The 22,750-nt window shown below is 42.8% G+C and overlaps 1 protein-coding gene across 17 annotated transcripts in view; it reads right to left on the bottom strand.

Annotated features, from left to right (window-relative positions):
• Positions 1-22,750, bottom strand: part of PROM1 (prominin 1) — a 129,879-nt gene that overhangs the window by 19,456 nt on the left and 87,673 nt on the right. For 12 of the 17 annotated variants that reach the window (XR_008308221.1, XR_008308222.1, XM_053254110.1 and 9 more), the window contains 8 exons: positions 19,178-19,330; positions 16,861-16,984; positions 16,042-16,145; positions 13,196-13,280; positions 8,210-8,356; positions 5,750-5,821; positions 3,216-3,306; positions 1,016-1,044 (listed from right to left, as the gene is read on the bottom strand). Coding sequence is in view for 15 of the 17 variants with exons in the window: in XM_053254110.1 (XP_053110085.1) it covers positions 1,016-1,044; positions 3,216-3,306; positions 5,750-5,821; positions 8,210-8,356; positions 13,196-13,280; positions 16,042-16,145; positions 16,861-16,984; positions 19,178-19,330 (805 nt within the window). In the remaining 2 variants the exon portion in view is untranslated. Of the gene's footprint in view, positions 1-1,015; positions 1,045-3,213; positions 3,307-5,749; positions 5,822-8,209; positions 8,357-13,195; positions 13,281-16,041; positions 16,146-16,860; positions 16,985-19,177; positions 19,331-22,750 lie in introns of all 17 variants that reach the window. The other 5 variants (XM_053254116.1, XM_053254119.1, XM_053254120.1 and 2 more) reach the window with 2 other exon arrangements.

Here is a 22,750-nt window from a genome sequence, read left to right as displayed (position 1 = left end):
AGTTGTTCAGAAGGAGGCATGCCCACTCAACTTCCTTCAAGCTCTCCGTGCAAGTCTCTCTCAATGGGGGAAGAAGCCAACTGGGGAAAAACACACAACTGAAATCCTAATACTCCTGCATAAGGATGGAACAATATGTTTGAAAATACGAGGCTGTCAGACCATCACACTGTGATTTCCCCATCTCCGGCTCCATCCTCATAGCTGCCACTAGTAGAGGTGGCAAGTTATACCACATATTATGGAGGGGAACAGGGGTGTTTCTCGTAACAAGATACAGTTCTGCTCTGATTAGTTAGTTTTCTATTACTATGATCGATTGTAATGTATCGTATTAACTTAAGGCTGCAAGATGTTGCCAGGCACCCTTCTGTAAAGAACAATCTCTGCACCTGTGCGAGGTCCCTTTTCGAAAGTGCCTCAAGAGAGTCTTCTTTACAGTACAACTACTGCAGGCTTTAAGAGCCGGAAATACTAGGAACAAATCCCAACTCCGAAGCCTTTGATTGAGCCCTTACTCCTCATCCCCAATTGAAACCAAGTCTAATTATAGTGCATTTTGTACTCATTCATCTTTTTTATCCCTTTCTCTCGTTTCCCTCCTCCCTTTATTGCATCCCCACTGTTGAAATTAAGGCTGTAAGCTCTTTGGGACAGTGACTTGCCCCCACCCCTTTGGTTATGCTACTCTGGAAAGCAAACTGAAGGAATTTGGGGAGGGAGTAACAAATTTGTTACAGGGGAGTAACAGCAGGAGAGAGGGCATGCCCTCAACTCCTGTCTGTAGGCTTCCAGTGGCATCTGGTGGGCTACTGTGTGAAACAGGATGCTGGCCTAGATGGGCCTTGGGCCTGATCCAGCACGGCTGTTCTTGTGTTCTTAATGTCACCACCACGATCATACTTTGATTAGTAAAGTACAATATTAAAGTTTAACTTGAAAAGCCAGCAGCTTGAAATGGGGACTGACTAACCCCTTGCTTACAATGTAAGAAGAGAAGAACAAACACACTTACCCTAGCTCTAACATATTTCTTGACAGTCAGTTTTTGGAAAAAAGAAGGTTGAGAAGGATTAAAAGTTAATTAGAAGAGAAAGAGAGTAGGAGAAAAACAAAACAAGAACAAAAACAATATCACCAGTAATTTTCAAGAAGAAAGTTATTGCAAAATGAAAAGTAGCATCATGAAGGAGTAAAGCAGCAAGAAAAGCCAGATTCAAGTCTGTTGTATAGCAAGATCCATAATTCCACAGCTGCTCTGTAGTCTCATGGCACTTTCACAGGGGGGATATTTAAAGGGAAAGATTTACAAAGAGGCTGAAAAGCCTGTTAATGCAGCCACTGTCTAAAAGAAAGCCTTTTTAATCTGACTGCCATCCTAACATGGGACATCTTGTGAAAGTTAAGGATGTAGAGTTCAAGACACTTTGGGCCCACACTTGGCAAAAGTATGAAAACATCTGCTGGAACCCCAGATTTGGACATTTTGGATGTATCAGAATTGACATGGTCCAATGTAAGTGGCTGACTGGGGACCTGAGAATTGATTGACCCAAAGAGGCAACAAAAGACTCTCCTTAACAATTTTAGGGTTTTAATTTGCGGATGATTTTTAAATTGTTACATTGTTTTAAGTTTTTTGTATATATTTTACTTGTTTTATGCTATTGTTAGCCACCCAGAGACGAAGGTTTGGGGCAGTGCACGAATGTAATTAATTAATTGATTGATTGATTAATTAATTAGAAAGACCCAAAAGGTATAACTGCTTCTGCTCCAGGGCAAGAGGTTAGAGAAGATCTACTCCACTCCAACATGTATTGCCTCTTCACTCTCTAGCTCAGGGGTGGGGAACCTTGGCCCTCCAGCTGTTTTTGAACTACAACTCCCATCATCTCCAGCCACAATTGGCCTATCAAATGAGCCATGCAACATTTGAAATGGATATTTCTCCTAAATGTCTTCCCTACCCCTTCCTTTCAAGAGTTGTACTTGATAGGTTAGGAAATTCTAGTTTGCCTGCCTAGCCCTTATTCTGTATGCTTTTATATTCTTCAGTAAAGTAACAAAAGACATGCTTGGTGTGACATCCACACAGGAAGAATCCCAACTGGGGGATGATTTGGCAGAATTGAGAGATAACTAATCTGTGGGATCTAGGAAACCTGGGAAGAGCTGATAAGTCCTCCTAATGGGAAGCAAGCCTGGCGTCCCAGCTGAAGTAGACTGATTAGTGAATCTTCCCAGGCCCAAGACAGGGCAGAGCTTTCCTCAGAGTGGAACTTCTGATTGTGCCCCCGAGACTTGTAATGGATCCGCAGAGCTTATGTTTCTGTTTAGGAGCCAATTCCTCTGCATTACACTTCCAGATCAGAGCACCTCTTAGAAGCTGTTTCCCCACAGGTCTCGTGACTGGAGGCTACAGTCTAATTGGTCAGGCAGGCAAAGCCCTCTAGGCACCCCTTTTGGTTGAATAGGCAACCTCCCAGGCAGGGAAGAAGTCAGTCTCTAGTCACCAAAAGTGAGGGCTGAGCTAGCCAAAAATTCCTCCACACGTGGAACTATACCTCTGAGCTGAGCTCCAGTGTTGTGTGCAGATCCCTCCTCGATTAGGAGCAGAACCTCCAGCATCAGCAGCTGTTTTCCTTAGAGTGGAATTTCCAGTGTTGTGAGCAGAGGAGATCACAACTAAGTTTTTACTAGTGAATTTCCCTGGCAGGAAGCAGCACCCCAAAGTGGTAATAGCATATTTGGGTGGAACCTACAGATTACCAGTGGACACAATGGCATGGTCTTAGGCTATCCTTAATACAGAGCAGCCCTATGGATCAGTGTCTAAATTGGATAATTCGAATTCGTGGTTAACTGGCACTTAGGACTGCTATTCTTAATTGAAAGCACAGCCAGCCAAACAGCACATTGATGCCTAGTGACACCTGAGGAAATTACAGTCACAGCTAACCAGATTAAAAAGAAATTGATGCTACCCAAAAGGTGAGGTGAGGTGTGCCAGTTGCTAGGAACCCCAAATTCCAACACAGACACAGTGGCCAATAGTTTGAGAATATAGGACCAACGTTTTGCAGGCTGCTTCATTTTTCATGAAAAGCTGGACCATATCTAGATTATGGGTTATCAACCAAGACTTTGTTTTGTAGTTTACAAAATTTGCCTCTCCAATCTCTTCCCAGCACAACAATTTAAGATTTTTACCATTGCTTGCTCCAATGGAACAACTTGTTGGTTATGTATCATCCGAATATTATTTGCATGTCCTTTTAAGGCATTCTCCAATGCTCCTTTGGGCTGAAAATACAAATAAAGGATTATGCAAATTAGATATTCTCCTCTTCCAAACAAACAAATAGTAGCACATTTCTTATGCAATGTCAAGAACAGGAAAATGCTATGAGAGGTTTAGTGAGAGATATGCTCATCTATTCTACCTATATACTTCTATTATATTAGAAGTATAAGAAAAACATCCCAGAGGCGAATTAAATTATAGCAGTTTGCTATACTAAAAAGTACAGGTAAACCTTAACTTTCATTCTATTAATCAGGATACATTTTTCTTTAAAGCAAACTACAATTATTTCTCCATTGGCTAAGAAGAGGTAATGGTGCCCTCCACTGAGCTGTTTGATGTCTAAATGTCCATTTATAATTAAGAAAAGAGAGATTAAGCATCTGAACAGCAGCTGGAAAAATATATAGGGTATGATTTGAGGGCGAGGGGCCAAGTAAAATCAGTTCCTTCTTTGGGTGAGTGGTAGGGGCATGGCAGAAATGCAGAGTTACAGATTTGATTAGATTTTTGTTGCAAGATTGAGAATAATATCCTTGTTCAAAGATGGTAGTTCTTCAAATAAGAAGAGGAGGTTATTGCCTGGTCTCAGCAACACTGGCCAGCTGGAAACACAAAATTGCACGTATACGAAGCTGTCTTACACAGTCCGTAGGGCAGTAGTTACACAGAGTAGTAAGGGTTAGCCAGGTGGGCCACAAATATTACTTTAGACCCCAAGGACTCCAGCAAAAGGTCTTTCCCAGCTTTGGTTACGTTCCTTCAATAAGAAATGCTTTGGGGCTGAATCTAGGACCTTATGCATGCAAAACATGCTTTTCACCACTGAGAAATGACCACTCCCTTCAAAACATAACTTTTATTATTTATTTATTTATTTGATTTCTATTCCGCCCTTCCAAAAATGGCTCAGGGCAGTTTACACAGAGAATTTTGCAGGCATGGCGTAACCTCACTTTTCAATTCCAAGGTTCAAGCCTCAGCAGAAGGGTGACAGATGTGGCTACTAAAGGAAAATATTATTCAAGTCCCTACAACTTCTATTTTTCAGAAACATACTGGGAAACATTTGAAATCCATTGATCCAATAGGCAACCAGGTAATGTGCATAGCAGAGTCTTTATTTCGGTCTTTGACCAGCATAACAGCCAAAAACGCTTCAAACAATCTACTCCTACAAAATAATAAAAAGTCTCTATAAAATTACTTAGCATAATAAGTAGAAGCTAGGTTAAAACTATGAACAAACTATATACAAAGTTAGTCAAACACTGATAACAGAATGACACTGAGTATAAAGGTAGCAAGACAGCAAAATTATGTAATTAATACAGAGCGGGGTTAAATCTCATGCCATATTGTATTCTATACTATGTATGGCAGCAGCATATCCAGCGAGTGGAGGCAACATACATATAGGCTTTAGAATATTTAGTCCTTAATGAGCTCTAAATGAATTTTGCTAGCTATAAGGCAGAACTTAGCCACATTATAGGATCTAGAGTCATTCTGATCTGCCAAGAGGAAATCTAGGTAAAAGGAATCAGTACAGCCTGGATATGAGCTAATATCTGAAGAAATGAGCTTATGCCGAATATCACGGTAATAGTGACAGTACAAGAGTACACGAGGTGCCGTTTCAATCTCACCAGAGCCACAGGGGCAAATATGCTCTCCATATGGAATTATTTGATATCTCCCTTCCAACACAGCTGTGCACAAGGCATTGCATTGGGCCAATGTCAGGGCTCTGCAGTACTCCAGGTAATGTGTCATATCCTCCAACTGGCTTTAGGGATGATTTGTTTTTGATATAGCAGTCATTGCTTTATAACCATTAGTATATAAAATACGTATTTTTATTTGATGGTAAATCATATTTTTTGTAGAGGTTATACTTGTTTTTCAAACCCTAAGCCACTAAGAAATCCCACAAAATGACCCTGCCTGCAAATGAAGTAGCAAAATGTCAGGGGGCCATTTTGGCTCAGCTCAACTTTAAATTACCACATGAAAGTACAGATACATTCACTTACCAAGATATCCCAGTCAGTTAGCTCATAAAGGCACAACATAAGTACACACAATCTCCTATGACAGGGCTGCACAACTTCAGCCATTGTTGGACTACAGCTCCCAGCATCCCCAAACACAGTGGCCAATAGTCAGGGATGACGGGAGCTGTAGTCCAACACTTGCAGGAGGGCCCAAGTTGTGTAGCCCTGCCCTATTATATGAATCCCTCTATCCAGGACAGGCATCAGAATATTCTGCACATGTGTGGACATAGAAATGCCTATTTTAAGAATGTATCCCAGCATTTACTGCTATGTCTCAACAATGGAACATGTTTAATGGACAGTTTCTCTGATTTGGAATATGTGGGAAGTCCTGTCAGAACACACACTTTGCCACTGTTTATTTCAGTCCAATAAAACTCACCAGTTGGTCTGCTCTTGCTTCCAGATCATTAGCAAAGGACAAGAGATCCACCTTGGTAACACTCTTATTGATCTGCAGAAGACAGAACAAGTCATATCACTGTTGCTTTTAAAGGTCGTTTTCTCTGACTTCTGAGAGCCGAGACACTATTGTTTTGCATTAAAATGCATTCCTTCACTTGAGAAAACAAAGGAAGCACACCCCAAGAAATGACTTGCTGACACACAGGGGAGTGACCTCCCCTGAGGGTAACTAATTTGGGTGCACATCTGCTTATTGGATCTACTTATCCAATCACTCCTGTTGCAGACACACAGAAAAAGTTTACCAGCCTACAAGAGGCTCAGTGGAAGGAGGCACACCCAGAGGCGCACAGAAGCCTTCAATTATAGTAACATATTTCTCATGGCATATGGGCCATTCATTCAAGTCACACTATCATGCCCCAGTTCATTTTGAGAAAGCCTGCTTCAAAGGTTTAATGTTGATCTTATTTATGGTTCGCAATGAATACATTTGGGCCAGTGTTTCTGGCTTCCTACTCCACGACACAATGTTGAACACCTGGGAATTTGCCCATCAGCAGTATGAATAAATCAAATTTGACTAGAACAAGTCTGGAGGACCACAGAACTGTCCAAGAAAAACAGAGCAAGAACACACACGTACAAAGGTACCCTTAAACATGTTCAATCTTGAAAGAATTTATTCCACAGTCATTTATTTGTAGGTGCCACCCAAAGCTCTCCTAAATAGCTGCCAATTCTCTCTTGCTGCCTCTGATGCTTGACATTCCTTCGCAGAGTATCTACAAGGTGCCTCTAACCCAGGCCTGCACAACTCAAATGACCTGGCAGGCCGAAACCAACCGTGACTTGGTTCATGGGGGCCGAGGTCAATTCCTAGGGTGCTGATTATTAAAGTAACACTTAATACCAATCAATCAACCAATCAACTGAATTAAAGTGAAATGAATTAAAAATGAATTTAAAATGAATTTACTCAATATTTAACTTTTGATGTTCTGGCAGGCCAAGATTGATTTAAATTAACATGAAATAAGTTGAATTAAAATTCATTCTAATAATATAAATATTATACAATCTGTACAAAAATACATAATAAAATGCATTGTTCTTCCTTTCCACCTCTGCCAAATCATCACACAAAACATGGAACACTTTTAAGGGGGGGGGGAGAAGAGAACCTCTTCTCATAATTTTGGAAAAGAATGGAGAAGGGGAAAGAAAGATGGAAAGGATGCAGCAGGAGGCTTGGCCTGAGAGAGAGAGAGAATGGAGCAGTCTTGGCGGGGGGGGGGAGAGAGAGAGAGAATATGGAGCAGTCTTGGTGGGAGAGAGAGAGAGAAAGAGAATGGAGTAGTCTTGGTGGGGGAGAGAGAGAGAGAGAGAATGGAGTAGTCTTGGTGGGAGAGAGAGAGAGAGAGAGAATGGAGTAGTCTTGGTGGGAGAGAGAGAGAGAGAGAGAATGGAGTAGTCTTGGTGGGAGAGAGAGAGAGAGAGAGAATGGAGTAGTCTTGGTGGGAGAGAGAGAGAGAGAGAGAATGGAGTAGTCTTGGTGGGAGAGAGAGAGAGAGAGAGAATGGAGTAGTCTTGGTGGGAGAGAGAGAGAGAGAGAGAATGGAGTAGTCTTGGTGGGAGAGAGAGAGAGAGAGAGAGAGAGAGAGAGAGAGAGAGAGAATATGGCGCAGTCTTGGTGGGGGGGGAGAGAGAGAGAGAGAGAGAGAGAGACTTAAGAGACTTAACTGCGCAGGCGCGCCTCGCAGTTGGGAAGCAACACCGGACCAAATGGCAGGCCCGAGTGTTGCTCTGGTTTCTGCCGCTGTGCGCCACTGCTGCCATGGGGGAGGGTAAGGAAGAACACCCACACCCCCGCAGCCATCTCCTCGGACGTGCAGCGGCTGGAATTTTTTTTGAGGAGGTGTTTTGTAAACAGCAGGGGGAGGAAGAGGTAATAGCCTGGGGGCCAGGAAAAAGGCCTCGCGGGCCGCATACGGCCCCCGGGCCGCATGTTGTGCAGGCCTGCTCTAACCAAACTCTCCCTCAAATCCTCACTGGTCTCTTCCCAAGACCAGGAAGCTTGATCTCATCCTTTTATCATCCTCCAACACTGCAGTCAGGCCCAAGTATGTATAATGGATATAAAAATCTCTTACTGTCCTCACCTCTCTCCTTCCTTTTGCCATTTTCCCCACCCACAGATTCATCTCCTTAGGGTTGGGCGGGGAACCTGATTTTTTCGCTTTGTTTATGAAATTCTGTAAGGTGCTACACACATTGATGGTGTTGTATAAACACATCTATACATAGATTTCTACCATCATTTGCTTAAAAGAAATTAAATAGATGCCTCATCGTCAAAATCAGCAACGGCACTGTTTCTAGTGACAAAAATCTCTCTCCAAGGCATTTGAAAATGGAGATTACACCCATATCTTACCTCGGACAAATATGCTGCAAAGTTTATCTCACTTATTCCTGAAGAACTGAAATCCAACAGATTCTCCTTTCCAATTTCATCCAGCAAAACTATACTGCTTAGATTTACGCTAATGTGCTTGATTTTGTGTGTCACATCTTCTGCATACTATGGAAGGAAAAAGCAGAAACAAACAGTTCCCAACTCCCCAACATCAGAACAATCACAATAGCAAGTCACTAGTCACTAGTCCCTACTGCCAACTGCTCATTCAAGACACGCATACGCCTGATCCACATGCAGCGTTGTAGTTGGCAGACTGTAAGGTAAAGGTAAAGTTGTGCCATCGCGTCGGTGTCGACTCCTGGCAACCACAGAGCCATGTGGTTTCCTTCAATTATTATATATGTTTTGTTAATTTTTAAACCTGCTTTAAAGGCTTTCATAGTAAAACCATGGTGTTAAGATGTCTTAAAATAAAGATATATATGCTACTACTGATTGTGGAGAGAGGATATCACCTTTCCCTTCCATAGGAATACCCACTGCAAAGAACAGTAAGAACAGTAGCACATGAAAGAGAAAGGACTGGGCTAGAACCTCTTCTGTTGTGTTCCTTTTCTACTTGCAAGGATTTTTCGCTAATGCAAGGAACCATTCAAAAATGTGACCCTCCTGCTCTATATGCAGCATGAAGTGGCACAGTCCACTCTACCACATCAAGACCGTACCACTCCACTCTGCTGCATGCACCGACCCAGCCAGATTTCATTCAAGTAACTGATATATACCCCAAGTATGCAATTGTTCATACTAATAACAGTAATACAGTGAGGGAAATAAGTATTTGATCCCCTGCTGATTTTGTCCGTTTGCCCTCTGACACAGAAATGACCAGGCTATAATTGGAATGGTACTTTTATTGTAGCTGTGAGAGACAGAATAACAACAAACAAACCCTCAAAAGCCCAGTGCCCAAAAGTCAGCGATGGATTTGCATTGTAGTGAGGAAAATAAGTATTCGATCCCCTATCAACCAGCAAGATTTCAGGCTCCCAGGTGTCTTTTCACTATATGCAGGTAACGAGCTGAGATGAGGAACACCCTCTGTAAGGGAGTGCTCCTAATCCCAGCTTGATACAGTACCTGTATAAAAGACACCTGTCCATAGAAGCAAGCAATCACTCAGCTTCCAAACTCACCACCATGCCCAAGACCAAAGAGCTGTCAAAGGATGTCAGGGACAAGGTTGTAGACCTGCACAAGGCTGGACTGGGCTACAAGACTATTGCCAAGCAGCTTGGTGAGAAGGTGACTACAGTTGGCACGATAACTCGCAAATGGAAGAAACACAAAATAACTGTCAATCTCCCTCGGTCTGGGGCTCCATGCAAGATCTCACCTCGTGGAGTTGCAATGATCATGAGAATGGTGACAAAGCAGCCCAGAACTACACGGGGGGAACTTGTCAATGATCTCAGGGCAGCTGGAACCATAGTCACCAAGAAAACAATTGGTAACACACTACGCCGTGAAGGACTGAAATCTTGCAGTGCCCGCAAGGTCCCCCTGCTCAAGGCAGCACATGTACAGGCCCGTCTGCAGTTTGCCAATGCACATCTGAATGATCCAGAGGAGAACTGGGCGAAAGTGTTGTGGTCAGATGAGACCAAAATCGAGCTCTTTGGCATCAACTCAACTCGCTGTGTGTGGAGGAGGAGGAATGCTGCCTATGAGCCCAAGAACACCATCCCCACCATCAAACATGGAGGTGGACACATTATGCTTTGGGGGTGTTTTTCTGCTAAGGGGACAGGACACCTTCACTGCATCGAAGGGACGATGGATGGGACCATGTACCGTCAGATCTTGGGTGAGCACCTCCTTCCCTCAGCCACGGCATTGAGAATGGGTTGTGGATGGGTATTCTAGCAAGACAATGACCCAAAACACACAGCCAAGGCAACAAAGGAGTGGCTCAAGAAGAAGCACATGAAGGTCCTGGAGTGGCCCAGCCAGTCTCCAGACCTTAATCCCATAGAAAATCTGTGGAGGGAGCTGAAGGTTCGGGTTGCCAAACATCAGCCTCGAAACCTTTCTGACTTGGAGAGGATCTGCAAAGAGGAGTGGGACAACATCCCTCCTGGGTTGTGTGCAAACCTGGTGGCCAACTACAAGAACCGTCTGACCTCTGTGATTGCCAACAAGGGTTTTGCCACCAAGTACTAAGACATCTTTTGTGAAGGGATCGAATACTTATTTCCCTCACTACAATGCAAATCCATCGCTGACTTTGGGGCACTGGGCTTTTGAGGGTTTGTTTGTTGTTATTCTGTCTCTCACAGCTACAATAAACCTACCATTCCAATTATAGCCTGGTCATATCTGTGTCAGAGGGCAAACGGACAAAATCAGCAGGGATTCAAATACTTATTTCCCTCACTGTAAGTATGGACCTGCAACAGAATGTTGCAGTCTGTCTCTGGTGTGCATGTGTTACCTGAGCCTGTGCCCAAGCATGGTGAAAAAACAAAAGTGAGCAACTAAGACAGGAGGCCCTGCTCAAACTTGGGGCTTTATTCATGCAGAATCTCCCCCCCCCATATTTTCTGGGTTTTGGGGGGTGGGGAGGGGAGGTGCAGATGCTCCATCCCAGCTCCTTTTCACCCAGCCCTAAAGCTTCAAGAGTTAACGTTAAGCAGGGTGCTTCAGGTTTGTGTAACTGCTACCGAGTGGGCTAAGGCAGGTTTCTTCTTATAGTGGTTATCTGACCTCCAGAGTGTCCCCATAAAGCTGGAGAGTTGTGAGGAAATTCCCTCAAAACTTGCCCAACAGTACCTGGGAGGGCAGTACCTTCATATCACCAAGAGATTAACTGTGTCAAATCTCTTCCCCTTCAGAAACAAAACAGGGTTATCCGAGCTATGAGGAAGCCACAGAGTTTCAGCATTTTCTTCTGTGGAGACCATTAGGCAGCTTTCCCCCTCAGAAGCAGAAGGGATTGTTCAAGCCGAGAAATGTCCCCACTTTTTGCTGAAGCCCTGCTTAACTCCCACACCTTGACACCGAGTTCTATAAACTCCACCTACCTGCTTGTCTTAACTGCCTAAGCACACCATCATTCTGTCTAGCGATGTGTTTTTTGTTTGTGTTTTTTGCCTCCTTAGGGTTTTCTTCAGATTCTTCTGATAACTGACACGTCTGTGGGTTACCTCAAGTCTGTTGGTACTTCCCACTTGCCTGCAGGTGCTCCAATTCTCCATTCATGGGGCAATTAATATTTCCAGCTCTTTTGGTAATAGCATACAGGAGGACCTTGATATCCACAGAGTATACATCCACAGATTCACGTATCCGCAGTCGGGTAATAGGCACCCGACCTTGACATACGCGGAAGAAGAAAAAACCACAGAGAAATCACATATCGACCCTGTGTATCTGTGGGCCAGTGGTGGTTGAAAATGACCACAGAGGTAATTTCTGGTTGCCATTTTGTGTTTTGGAGGACATTCAAAATGGCTCTGTTTAAAAAAAAGCAGGGGGAGGACTGGTGGTTTTTGGTCAATTTGGCATCATTCAGGGGCACAGCACGACTCGGGGGAGAAGCGAAAACTGTAGGCAGTTTCCCCCCCACATCCCTGATAACGAAATGTTTAATCCAGGCTGACAAATAAGTGTATAAAAGTTTGGTTCAGGCTTCTAAATAGAATGCAGGGCCAGTAGGCCTGCACAAGATTGTTTAAGAATGTGAGGCCCTCGGCCAAGGGGTAGCAAATACCGCAGCCTGACAAGAGATACTGTATGTAGCCAGGGTAATGAGACAAATTTCTCACTCCGCAGAAAAAGAAACATAGCAGGCATCACAAGATACCGATAAGGAGTAGGGAGGGTGGATAGGCCAAACAGTAGCTCATGTCCAAGGCTAAGTGGCACCACATGAAAACATCTGTTTAATTACAAAGACATGTATTGAAGGATTTACTGATTTGCTTGCTTTTAAAAAATCTATATAAACTAGCAACTGTGTACCTTCGGGGCGCAGTGCTTGTCAGACTTTTTTGACTTGTGCTGTGCCTTCATGATCATGAATAAAAAGCTTATTTGAGCACACACCCCTCGTTGAATTTGACTCAGTTCTGTCAGGCAACGGGTTCTAATGCGGGAACCCTGTCTAATCCTCTTTAGTTTTACCCCATTCTCTATCAAATCTGATGGAAGGATGAAAGCAAGGGACTGAATTAAACAGGATGGCAAGGTTCCAGAGGATTTTCCTGCAACATCCCCCTCTGAAATTCGATGTTTTAGCAAGGTTCTCCAGTGACTGGGAACCTAACCCCCAATTCCCCATTGCCCCAATGACTCAATATTCACAGTTTCTCTATCTGCAGCTGTAGCATGGAATGGAACCCCCGGGAATATCGAAGTCCTCCTTTATAGATAATAAGGAATGCCTGTGAATGACTGCTGGCTTTCTCCATTTGGATAACTACATGTTTCATGGCTATCAAATAGTTTATCACCTTTTCATATGTTCACTGTTTCACCATGAATAATGCTGATACTTAAGTTTAAAATGCAAGTTGCATAAGACATTTTCCACAAATGTTTTTGTCAGGTGACAATTACATTTCCCCCCCAACTTATTTCCAATTTCTTTAGTCATCTCAAAAAGCAAATGTGCATTGTGTTTTATTTCCTGCACCTCCATTTGGAGGACTCAGTATTCATAAAAAAACAACCACCACCACCCACAGACTTGCTCATGTGAATTGGATGATCTGTATTACACTATGCCAGTTTGGGCTTTTAACATACATCAAGATAATATAGTGTCTATTATCTGTCTACCAGGTGAGAAATTCAATGCTAACTGCAGACAAAATGTCTTCGGTCATTAGTAATAGCATACAAGCAAACATCCCTGTAGGGTAACCTGGCAGAATCCCAATTTTTAAAAAATGTGCATATTCAGTACTAAAACACACACCACAAGCTAAGTTAACTTACCATGCTAACATTCAGAAATTCATGGATATTGAAGAGGTTTTCTAAGTTGAGTGAGGTGTAAATGCCTTTATTTTCCTTGCAGTCACTAAAAAGACATAGGTATACATAATCAGGGAAACCAATTTTAGATGGTAGTAATTGTCATTAAAATGTGTACTTAGTTGAAAAAGGAGACACTGAAATCAGATTTACAAAAATAAAAATGGCCTAAAGAACCAGGAAGTTAGTATGTCCAAGGGAGGGTTTTGATTTTGTGTTTCGCAAATAGCAGCCCCCCATATCAAAAAATGGAAGCAATCTGCGATGGAAGTCTACCATTCAAAGGAAGTGTCCAAAATTCCACTGGATATGACTAGGACTGCAACACTCTTCAGACATCATAAAAATTGATGTCTTGATTGTATCAAAAATTGATACATTGTATGCAAGTGTAGCATTCCTAAGTACTGCTTTGAAGAACTGTTGGATAAAAAGCTTAGCCATGACAATTCCCTTCCTTCCAGAGTCAAATATGAGAAGAAGTAAACTTAAATATAGCTCTTCTGAACAGCTGATAGCCAAAGATATTATCTGGTCTGCGCTTCAGGGCATAGTGTAGTGGTTAGAGTGTTGGGCTAGGACCGGGAAGACCGAGTTCGAATCCCAATTCAACCAGGAAACTCACTGGGTGACTCTGGGCCAGTCATGTATCTCTCAGCCTAACCTACCTCACAGGGTTGTTGTGAGGATAAAAATAAGCAAGTACACTGCTCTGAGCTCCTTGAAGGATGAGCGGGATATAAATGTTAAAAGAGAGAGAGAGAGAATGAGAACTGAAACAGATAGTGTTCAGTTAAAAATACTGAGCATGTTACTATAACATTTGACTCTGTTATACAATACTGGGTCCTGAACCAGTCTATTTTCTTAGCATTACATTGGCTTTATTGGGTTACTATAAATGGGAACATTCAAGTTTGATTAAAAAGGAAAATATTAGAAGATAGTCTTTTCTCCTAGTAAAAAGTGGCAGCTTCCAGTCATTCATCTCTATCTTAATTTCTACTTGACAAACTATCCCCTTCTTTCAAGTTTCACCCCAAAAGAGCATTTCATTGAAAAATGCAAGTTTGAATTTAGTCTATTAGCTTAATAACTAGAAAACTATAATTAATTGCCTGTTTATTAAGCTAATTGGCTAAATTCAAATTTACAAAGCCTATAGTCTTGTGTCAATAGTACTAAAAGGATAAGCTCTCCCAAGTTCCAATTATAGTAATTAATCATTTCTCTCATTAAAGATGAAAGCTGCAACCCTGCACAGAGTTGAACTGCAGAAGTCAATGGGATTTAAATAGCTAAATGCATGCAGCATTACAAACCAAATAAATGCAGTTTCTATGAAAATGCCCCAAGTGTCCACTTTTATTTCAGTCAGTACTGCTTACAGTAGACATGTTCCTTGTACACACACATGTTCTAGGTTTGGGCTTGAATACCACAATATTTTCATTTTAAAACCCCATAATAATGTTCCATGCTCTCCACATCTCCAAGCAGTAGCACCACCTGGATTTGGCTTCCTCTGGAGGAAAGAGCATTTGGACTGTTTTGGTGGTAATAATTGCTTTATTCATAAATACATACACAGCGTAAGTGGAGATCAGCAGACCTTCTACCTATACACACTAAATGCCAGAATGCTTTCAGTTTTCTGCCCAAGTCCAAAAGCTGCCAAATGTTTACTCACTCACCCTATTCCAAATATTCCACAGAGATACCTGTCTCCAGAAACCATCTCTTAGCTCCCATTGTAGGGATCTGAATTTCCCTGTGAAATTTCATTTAATGTATAGAAACGTATTTTGCTTCCCTTGAAAATTGTCCTTGGCAAGAACCCTGACATTTGCTGTGAATTTCACTTTTTGACATTTTGCTGCCTACTCAAATTTTAGAGACATCAAGCGACCATTACAGAATATTAACTTTCTTGTTTGGTCTAGGACCGTAAATAAAACTTGACTTGACTTAACTTTCTTTGTCAAATCCACAACTTGGATTGGCCATAGCCTTAAGGCAAAACTATAATGGCCATCCTATTCACAATAACCAGAGAGCAACCCATGACATAATACCTAGAAGGTCCAGATTAATTTACATTCATACTGCAAGTTTCCCCCATGCTTTTAAGTTGGGGAATGATTGCATAAGAACAGTGTGTGAATCCTGCATCTCCACCCCCTCCCTCAGCCCACTCACAAGTCAGAAAAACTCCTGACTATTCTTGGTGCAACTTAATGAAGCAGCAGCTTCAGCTAAGCAGCATGAAATACTGCAAAAGCTCAATTTGTCCTGTGCCTATTATGTCTAATGCAGAAGGATGGCCATCTTCCACTTGCCTAGAAAGAGTACAGGCTCTTCCAAAACAAAAACAAAACCTTGAAGCTTATGAAGGCTTGCTTCCCCAACTACACTTAAATAACAATAGATCCAGTCCTAATCACTGTATCACACTGGCTCTCAGTTGGCAGGCAGTTAATACAATACACAAAGTCCCAGGTTGGACTATACAGGCAAATGTGATTCTGATGGTCTCTTGGTGCTTCCCTTTACCGCATGGGAGGCCGTTAATCTGAATAGCCCACACTCACACCCTCCCAGTACTTGTTTAAACAACCACCACCACCACCCCACACACACACGATAAAGGAACATGCTGGGAGGACATCCCAGCAGATGCTTTCTCAGCACATCCCCTTCCTATTAACATGTGTTAGTGGCTGTTTCGTCCAAATCAGCTCACAGTGGTTGAGAATTTCAAGTGACATAGCTTCATCGTTTGTAATCAAAATACTTGGAAAAGTTACCTGTAAACCTTTTCAAAGGTCAAGTCAATCTCTGGATTTCTTAAAATGATGCCAGAAAGGTAGTATTTCCAGTGTCGATTCAGCAAGTAGGGAGTGTCCAAAAGCTGGAATGGAACAAGACAAGGTTTTAATCTTCCTGCATTTCAGACCCAAGAGCTCCAAGTGTCTAAATTTTATATGTGCGTTTCCTCATCACTCCGCATAATTATTTCTCACTTCTGCTAGGATTGCCCCAGTGAGAACGTCTCTTAAGGTTCTGACCCACATCCCTGCTATTTCCAACATGCTTCCCAGGTGTGGGAACCATAAAATGCAGCAAAACTTGCCTCTTTCTCCCCATGACATTTAGGAAGACTCATCATTGTGATATCATCACATCTGGTTCCCTGCCCCACCACACTTCCCTGTGCACAGAGAAGCATCTTTATTATTTTCTACATAATATCTTTGAGAACTTTTGTTGAAAAGCGGTGGTATTTTTTGTTGTTTGTAGTGGTGGTAGTAGTAGTAGTAGTAGTGTTAGTTGGGGAGAGGAGATATCATAAAGAAAAAGTACCAGTTAACATGAGGGCACTTTTGCTCAACAGCTTCTGCCACCTGCATTCATTTTGCTAGCTCCTGCTTTATATAGAGAGCTTTGAACAATTTTCAATCAATCAATCAATAAATAAAGCGTGCTAAGTATTGCTATCATCATCATTTGTGCAGAAATAGGAAAATGTAACCATGGTGCTATAAGGCAGTAAACAAATTTTAATATTGAGAGGGAGGTGTGTCTTCTTTTTGATCACTGAATGTCCTTAATATGGATGGCCTTACTTTGAATAAAGTCTTGTCTTCAAATGGCTCACAGACAAGCTTCTCCATATTTCCACCAGTAATGAAAGTAACCACTACTATTAGCATCAGAGCCCAGGCGAAGAGGAAACTGAATCCAACTCCACTGGAAAAAAAGAGCAAAGGAAAATATTACATTTGGCCAGCTGTATAAGAGCTCTTTATTGGAAAGGACTAGAACTCAGTGGCAGATTGCATACTTTGAATGCAGAAGGTCCCAGTTCCAATCCATGGGATCTCCATATAAAGGATTAGGTGGCAGGTGATGGGAAAGACCTCTCACTAGTAGGAGCTTGCCAGGATCTGACAGACAGACAATACTGAGGAAGACGGGCCAATGATCTGACTCAGTGGCTAATATATTGTGCCATGTTCCATGAACTTTGCAACAGAATGTTCACAGAGTTGCACAAGAGCACCCTTGCACACAATGCAAGAATTGCACAAACGCAGTTGCACAACTGTCATTTTTTCCAATAGCTGTCAATTGTACAACTGCATTTGTGCATTGTGTGCAAGGGTGCTCTTGTGCAACTGCACGAACAATTGTTCAAATGCAGTTGCACAATTGATGGCCATTGAAAATGATGATTTTAAGGCAAAACAATATTTATACTGCATACATTTATACTATATATTTCCCCCATCAAAAGTAGATATCCTTGGGGGGAATGAAGAGAGATATAGGCTTACCACACAGAATCCAGTTTGCTGAAGAATTTTGTGTTCAGGTGACAACTTGTGAGAAAGATTTGTGAAATCAAAGGGCAAAGTAAAATGCCAGTTCAAGCCTAACCAGAAACAAATAAGCACCAGGAACTCCATAATATGGATGGGCATCAGTAGCATTCTGTCTGTTCAAATGACCTCCCGAACATGTACTCCTTGCTTCCCATGATATCTCCCTGCCTTTCCAAGAATTAGGATGAGCATTAAAACTCATACCATTGCCTGAGGGATGGTTAGCCACAAACCCACTTTCCTTCCTGCAAATCAGCATACACAGCAACAGACTGTATTAGTATTCTCTACCCTTCTGTCATAGGAAGTTCTCCCCCTTCTCCTCTGGGACTTCAGACAGATTTTGAAATGCCTGCTTCAAAACAAATTTACTTTAGAAAGCACAGTGCAGGGCTCCTTTTAAAATGTAATTAGCATTACTTTTTTTTTTTTTTTAAAGAAGTTCACAATTCCCAAGCTGGTTTAAAAATAGTTGCTTGTTAGCAAAAATGGTTTCATCACAGTAACATGCTTCATTCTCCTAAAAAAATATTAGCCCAATCAGCTATTTAAACTACTACAGAGTTCTCTTCAAGTTTTGTTTGTTTTAAACCTTTTGTATGCAACTGGTTTCACACTATCAACAAAGCATGGTTTGTTTGTGAGAGTGGATATGACTTCTAACCACCCCAAATCTGTGCGCTTCCCCCACTGAGCTCTAATGCAGAGCTCTGGTCTGAACACTGTGATTTACGCTGATCCATAACTCCACAGGTCATCTAAATTCGTAACTATTGTTTAACTGTGGTTTACCAGCTACGATTAAACCAAGACACGAAAAAGAACTTGAACTGGCTTCCTGGTTTAGTCGTGATTGGTAAACCCCAGTCAAACAATTGTTCCAAATTTGGACGAGCTGCAGAGATGTGGCTGAACAAACCACAGTGCTCATACTCTGCACTGGAGCTCAGTAGGAGGAGGTACACAAGAGCGTTCAAAGCCATGTTTGCAGTCTGAGCTGGCCCTCTAAGTGGCAAAAAACTCCAAGGTTTAGCAACAAGCACATGACTGGCAATGAATCCATCAAGCCCAGCTCCATGAAAAGTGTGTTTGCGTGGTGCGTGTATTTGCAAATATGCTAATTACATTCACATGTAACACTTTAAGGTGCATGCAAATCATCTTTGGTGTACACCTAAATAACATAATGTGAGAAGCACCCTTACACATTAATTGTATTCCAATTTTCCTCAACATATGCACCATCACACTGTGGAGAAGAGAGAACATTTGTACAAGGCTCAAGTCTTAATGCAGACTGTAGCCCCCCCCCCCCATCATCATTTTAGAAGTTTAATAAACTGCTGATGGGGCTCAATGCCACCTGCTTTAAACACCTTTTGTAATTTGGGTTTTGTTTAACACCTGTCCAAGGATGAATTCTACGAAACTCAAGATGTCATTGCACTGAGTATCTTGATTGGTTGGTGTTTTTCCCATTTTGATTTTTACTCCCAAACTTATTTCTTTGATGCATGCCACTTAGTTTGATACATTTCTGAAGAAATAAAGCACTCACGCCATCAGGAAATTTCCTCCAGTGTTCGAAACGCAGCCTCTGGTTGTTGGAGTGGCATTTTTGTCATAACCACAGGTACCACATAACAATCCGAGATAGTAAAATAAGAGGATCAGTATCACCATGCAGCAGAGAATTAAGCAACCCAGCCACCTATGCAAACCAATAAACACAGTTACAAGATAAACATGTATGGCATGGTGCAACTTAACACTGAGCTCAAAGGAGAGAAAAGCTACACAGATGATTATTTTGGCAGGGGGAGGGAATGCAAGATTCTAAACACCTCCTGAATATTTGTGTTAGTTATCTAATCTTAAATTTTAAGATGGCTACTAGCTAGCAGCACTATTCACAAGCCCTTGCCTTAAAACTGGACTTCTCTTCACTGGAGCTGAAATTATTTAGCAAGAACTACACAAACCTCAACTATGACAAATAAAAGCAAGAAAACACTGGAACAGCCCAAACAAACCTATCAACCAAGGCAGGGAAGTGGTTGAGGATTGACTCCTACCTTCCCGCAAACAGAGCCATGTGTATAGCCAAGACAACTCTATGCTCCCTCCTGGTGCTGAAGACCCTCAAATGCTCTTCAGACACAGGAACCCAAAAGGAAGAGGCCCCTAACCCAGACGCAGGTCATAACTGCATTATGCAAACCTCCTCCTACTGCTGCTGAAGAACTCCAGACCCTACATACAGACACTGCTACCCTACAGGAAAGTGTCTCTATATCATACTCATCACCCCAAAAGCAGCAGTCATCACACACAATCCCCAGGGACACTGTCTTGTCTGCTATGGGCCCTGGAATCTTTGCCAACGATCTTCATTTTGATGACATCACTGCTCTAATCTCCCCAGTTTGTTTGCCCGAGATGTGGGAGCTGCCTGCTTCCTCTGTGGAGTCTGTATGCTCAGGGAGAGGTTTGCTGACCCCTGAGCTGAGAGCTCAAGATTCCATGCTTCTACCATCTTCATGCCAGAAACATGAGAATAATCTCCAGTCTCTGCCTGTTGCATTGCTGGAAGTACAGCTAGAACTAGCCGCAGCAGAACCCACCCGCGGAAACTACCTCCCTCAATTGTGGCTCCCTGCACCACTACCCCACTGGGATTCCCTACATTGCCCCCTGCCAATGCCAATACCAATACAGACTGACATCCAGAAGATCAGCATAATGTTTCCCTCCTGACCTAGAATGTGGCCAGCTGGAACTCCAGCTGTAGGGTTGTCTCCTTCATAAATTACATCCCCACGCATGACATCACAACAGTACACAAAACCTGGACATCCGCAGACCTAGCACGTAATAGCTAATGCTCACACTCTCTTGAGGCAAAAGCCAGAGTGGGTAGGGGCAGACCCAAGGGTGGACTGGGAAAGTTAGTTTCCACTACGTGTCCATCATCGACAAGATATCCTCCATTCAAGCAACATGCCATAGTGGTGGCAATCTGTTTCAGACACTGAATCTTACTAGTAATCAATATCTATCCATCCCCATAGAAACAGAAATCTCAGGCCAGGAGACAGTGGCATGAACTGGAACTACCTAACTGACCTGTTATCCTCCATCACCAATGTGGTAGGAGAGAACTTTAATGCCAGGTTAGGTCCTGATGGCACCTTATATGTACACCAACAATGCTGCCCACACGATCCTCAAGCAGATTGCTAGGGCACTGTTTGAAGTCAAATTACGCTGGTCAAATTTCTAACAGACTTATTCTCCCCATCCTCAATGGCTCTGTTGAAACTGACCACCCTGCAGAATTTACCTTCTGGGCTGAGACTAAAATGAGTGTCATTGCCTATGTAGTTGTCTCTGGGAACCTACTCCACTTTGAAGACCACTGTGGAGGTCACACCTTAATTCAACAGCAAGCATTTTCCAGTTAACCTCCGCCTAAAACCTTTTGCCTGGCAGCTCCACGTAGAGGCTCTTTACCAACCTCACATCCGACTAGTATGAAGAGCCTGCCACATCAAATGGTCCTCCCAGCTGTACAATGCAATAACGTAACAACTCTCCTCAGAACACTTTCAATCCATTCGCCCCCTCCTTGCTCTCTGCACATTCCTCTAACTTAATCCTCAAAAGCTATAGCAACCTAGTGCAGGAACTACAAAAGCACTTAACCAACAGAAACAACAGCCATCCCACGCCACCCCTACATTGCTCCAAACCTTGGCTGGACTCTGAATTAAGAAAAAAAAAATGCTCACCACTAACTACAACACCAACACAAATCTAGTGAAAGCACAGGACCTTCTCAAGCAGAAAAGGCAATACAAGCAACTCCTCAAACACACAAAAAGAGATGCTATGAAAGCCAGTTGGTCACACCTTCGAGCAAAGATTCGGCCCTATTCTGGCACATCACCACGGACAACCATAGGTCTGATAGCAGAGGCCTGGGAACAGCACTTCACTAAACTATACAAAAGTGAAGAGGTGGACCACGGATGCCTTCAGCAAGACGCAGAGGACGGGCCCCCACGGCTGCTGGTGGCAGCAGCTGAGATCATGGACTTGATCTCCCAGCTGAGACCTGGGAAGACTCTTGGCAACGAACTAGCTTATAAAAAACAACCCAGCATGGCAGGCTCCCATTCTGGCTGCACTGTTCACATCAATTGACAAGCACAGATGCATACCCGAGGACTGAAGGAACACAGTAATTGTTTCCATCTTTTAAAAAGGCAGCAAGGATGACCCAGTCCATTATAGACCTAACAGCCTGCTCAGCACAGACAGTAAACTCTACGCTAGACATCTTTACTGGAAACTAAGGGACTGGCTGGAACAAGAAAACATCCTGCTGGAGGAGCAGGCTGGATTCAGGGAGGGACAGTCTACAACTGACCAATGCCTTGTATTTCAGCACCTAATTGAAAAATATGCCACTCACAACTCAGTCTCCCTGTATGCAGTCTTCACTGATCTCAAGTCTGCTTTTTCAATCTCACAACCCAAATTATGGGGAAAACTGGAAGCCTCCTTGATTGACCGATGCCTGCTATTCTTCATTCATGCTCTGCATGACAACACATCCCTGAAAGTCAGATTCAACCCCCAAGGACACTTATCTAATGCCGTACCAACCCATAAGGGCATCAAACAAGGTTGCATACTTGCTCCTCTATTCAACTTCTACATAAACTATAGGGTGGGCCACCTAAACAACCCAGACATCCACCCCTGAAGCTGGAAAAGAAACATCTCCACCTTGCTCTATGCAGACATGTCAATTCTCTCAAGGACCCCCATAGGACTTTAAAAAAACACTGAGGGCCCTCACCCAATACTGCAAGGGAGACCTAGTGGAAACCAATTACCATAAAACCAAAATCATGGACTTTGCTAAGACACCTAGGGCACACTTATAAATGGGAATGACATCGACCAGGTCTCATGATTCAAATTTCTGGGGGTGGTTTTCCACACTTCTGGGACTAGGAAGGCCCATGACACCTATGTTGCCCAAGACGCCCAGAGTAGCGCCGCTGCCATTCTAAAATTCTTCCAATCAAAAGGGAGGCAATACATACCCTCTGTCCTTAAG

The sequence above is a fragment of the Hemicordylus capensis genome, chromosome 5 (genome assembly GCF_027244095.1).
Source record: "Hemicordylus capensis ecotype Gifberg chromosome 5, rHemCap1.1.pri, whole genome shotgun sequence".
In the NCBI taxonomy this organism is placed as follows: domain Eukaryota; kingdom Metazoa; phylum Chordata; class Lepidosauria; order Squamata; family Cordylidae; genus Hemicordylus; species Hemicordylus capensis.
The sequence above is the reverse complement of the archived record's forward strand: the minus strand, read 5'-3'. Positions and strand labels throughout refer to the sequence as shown.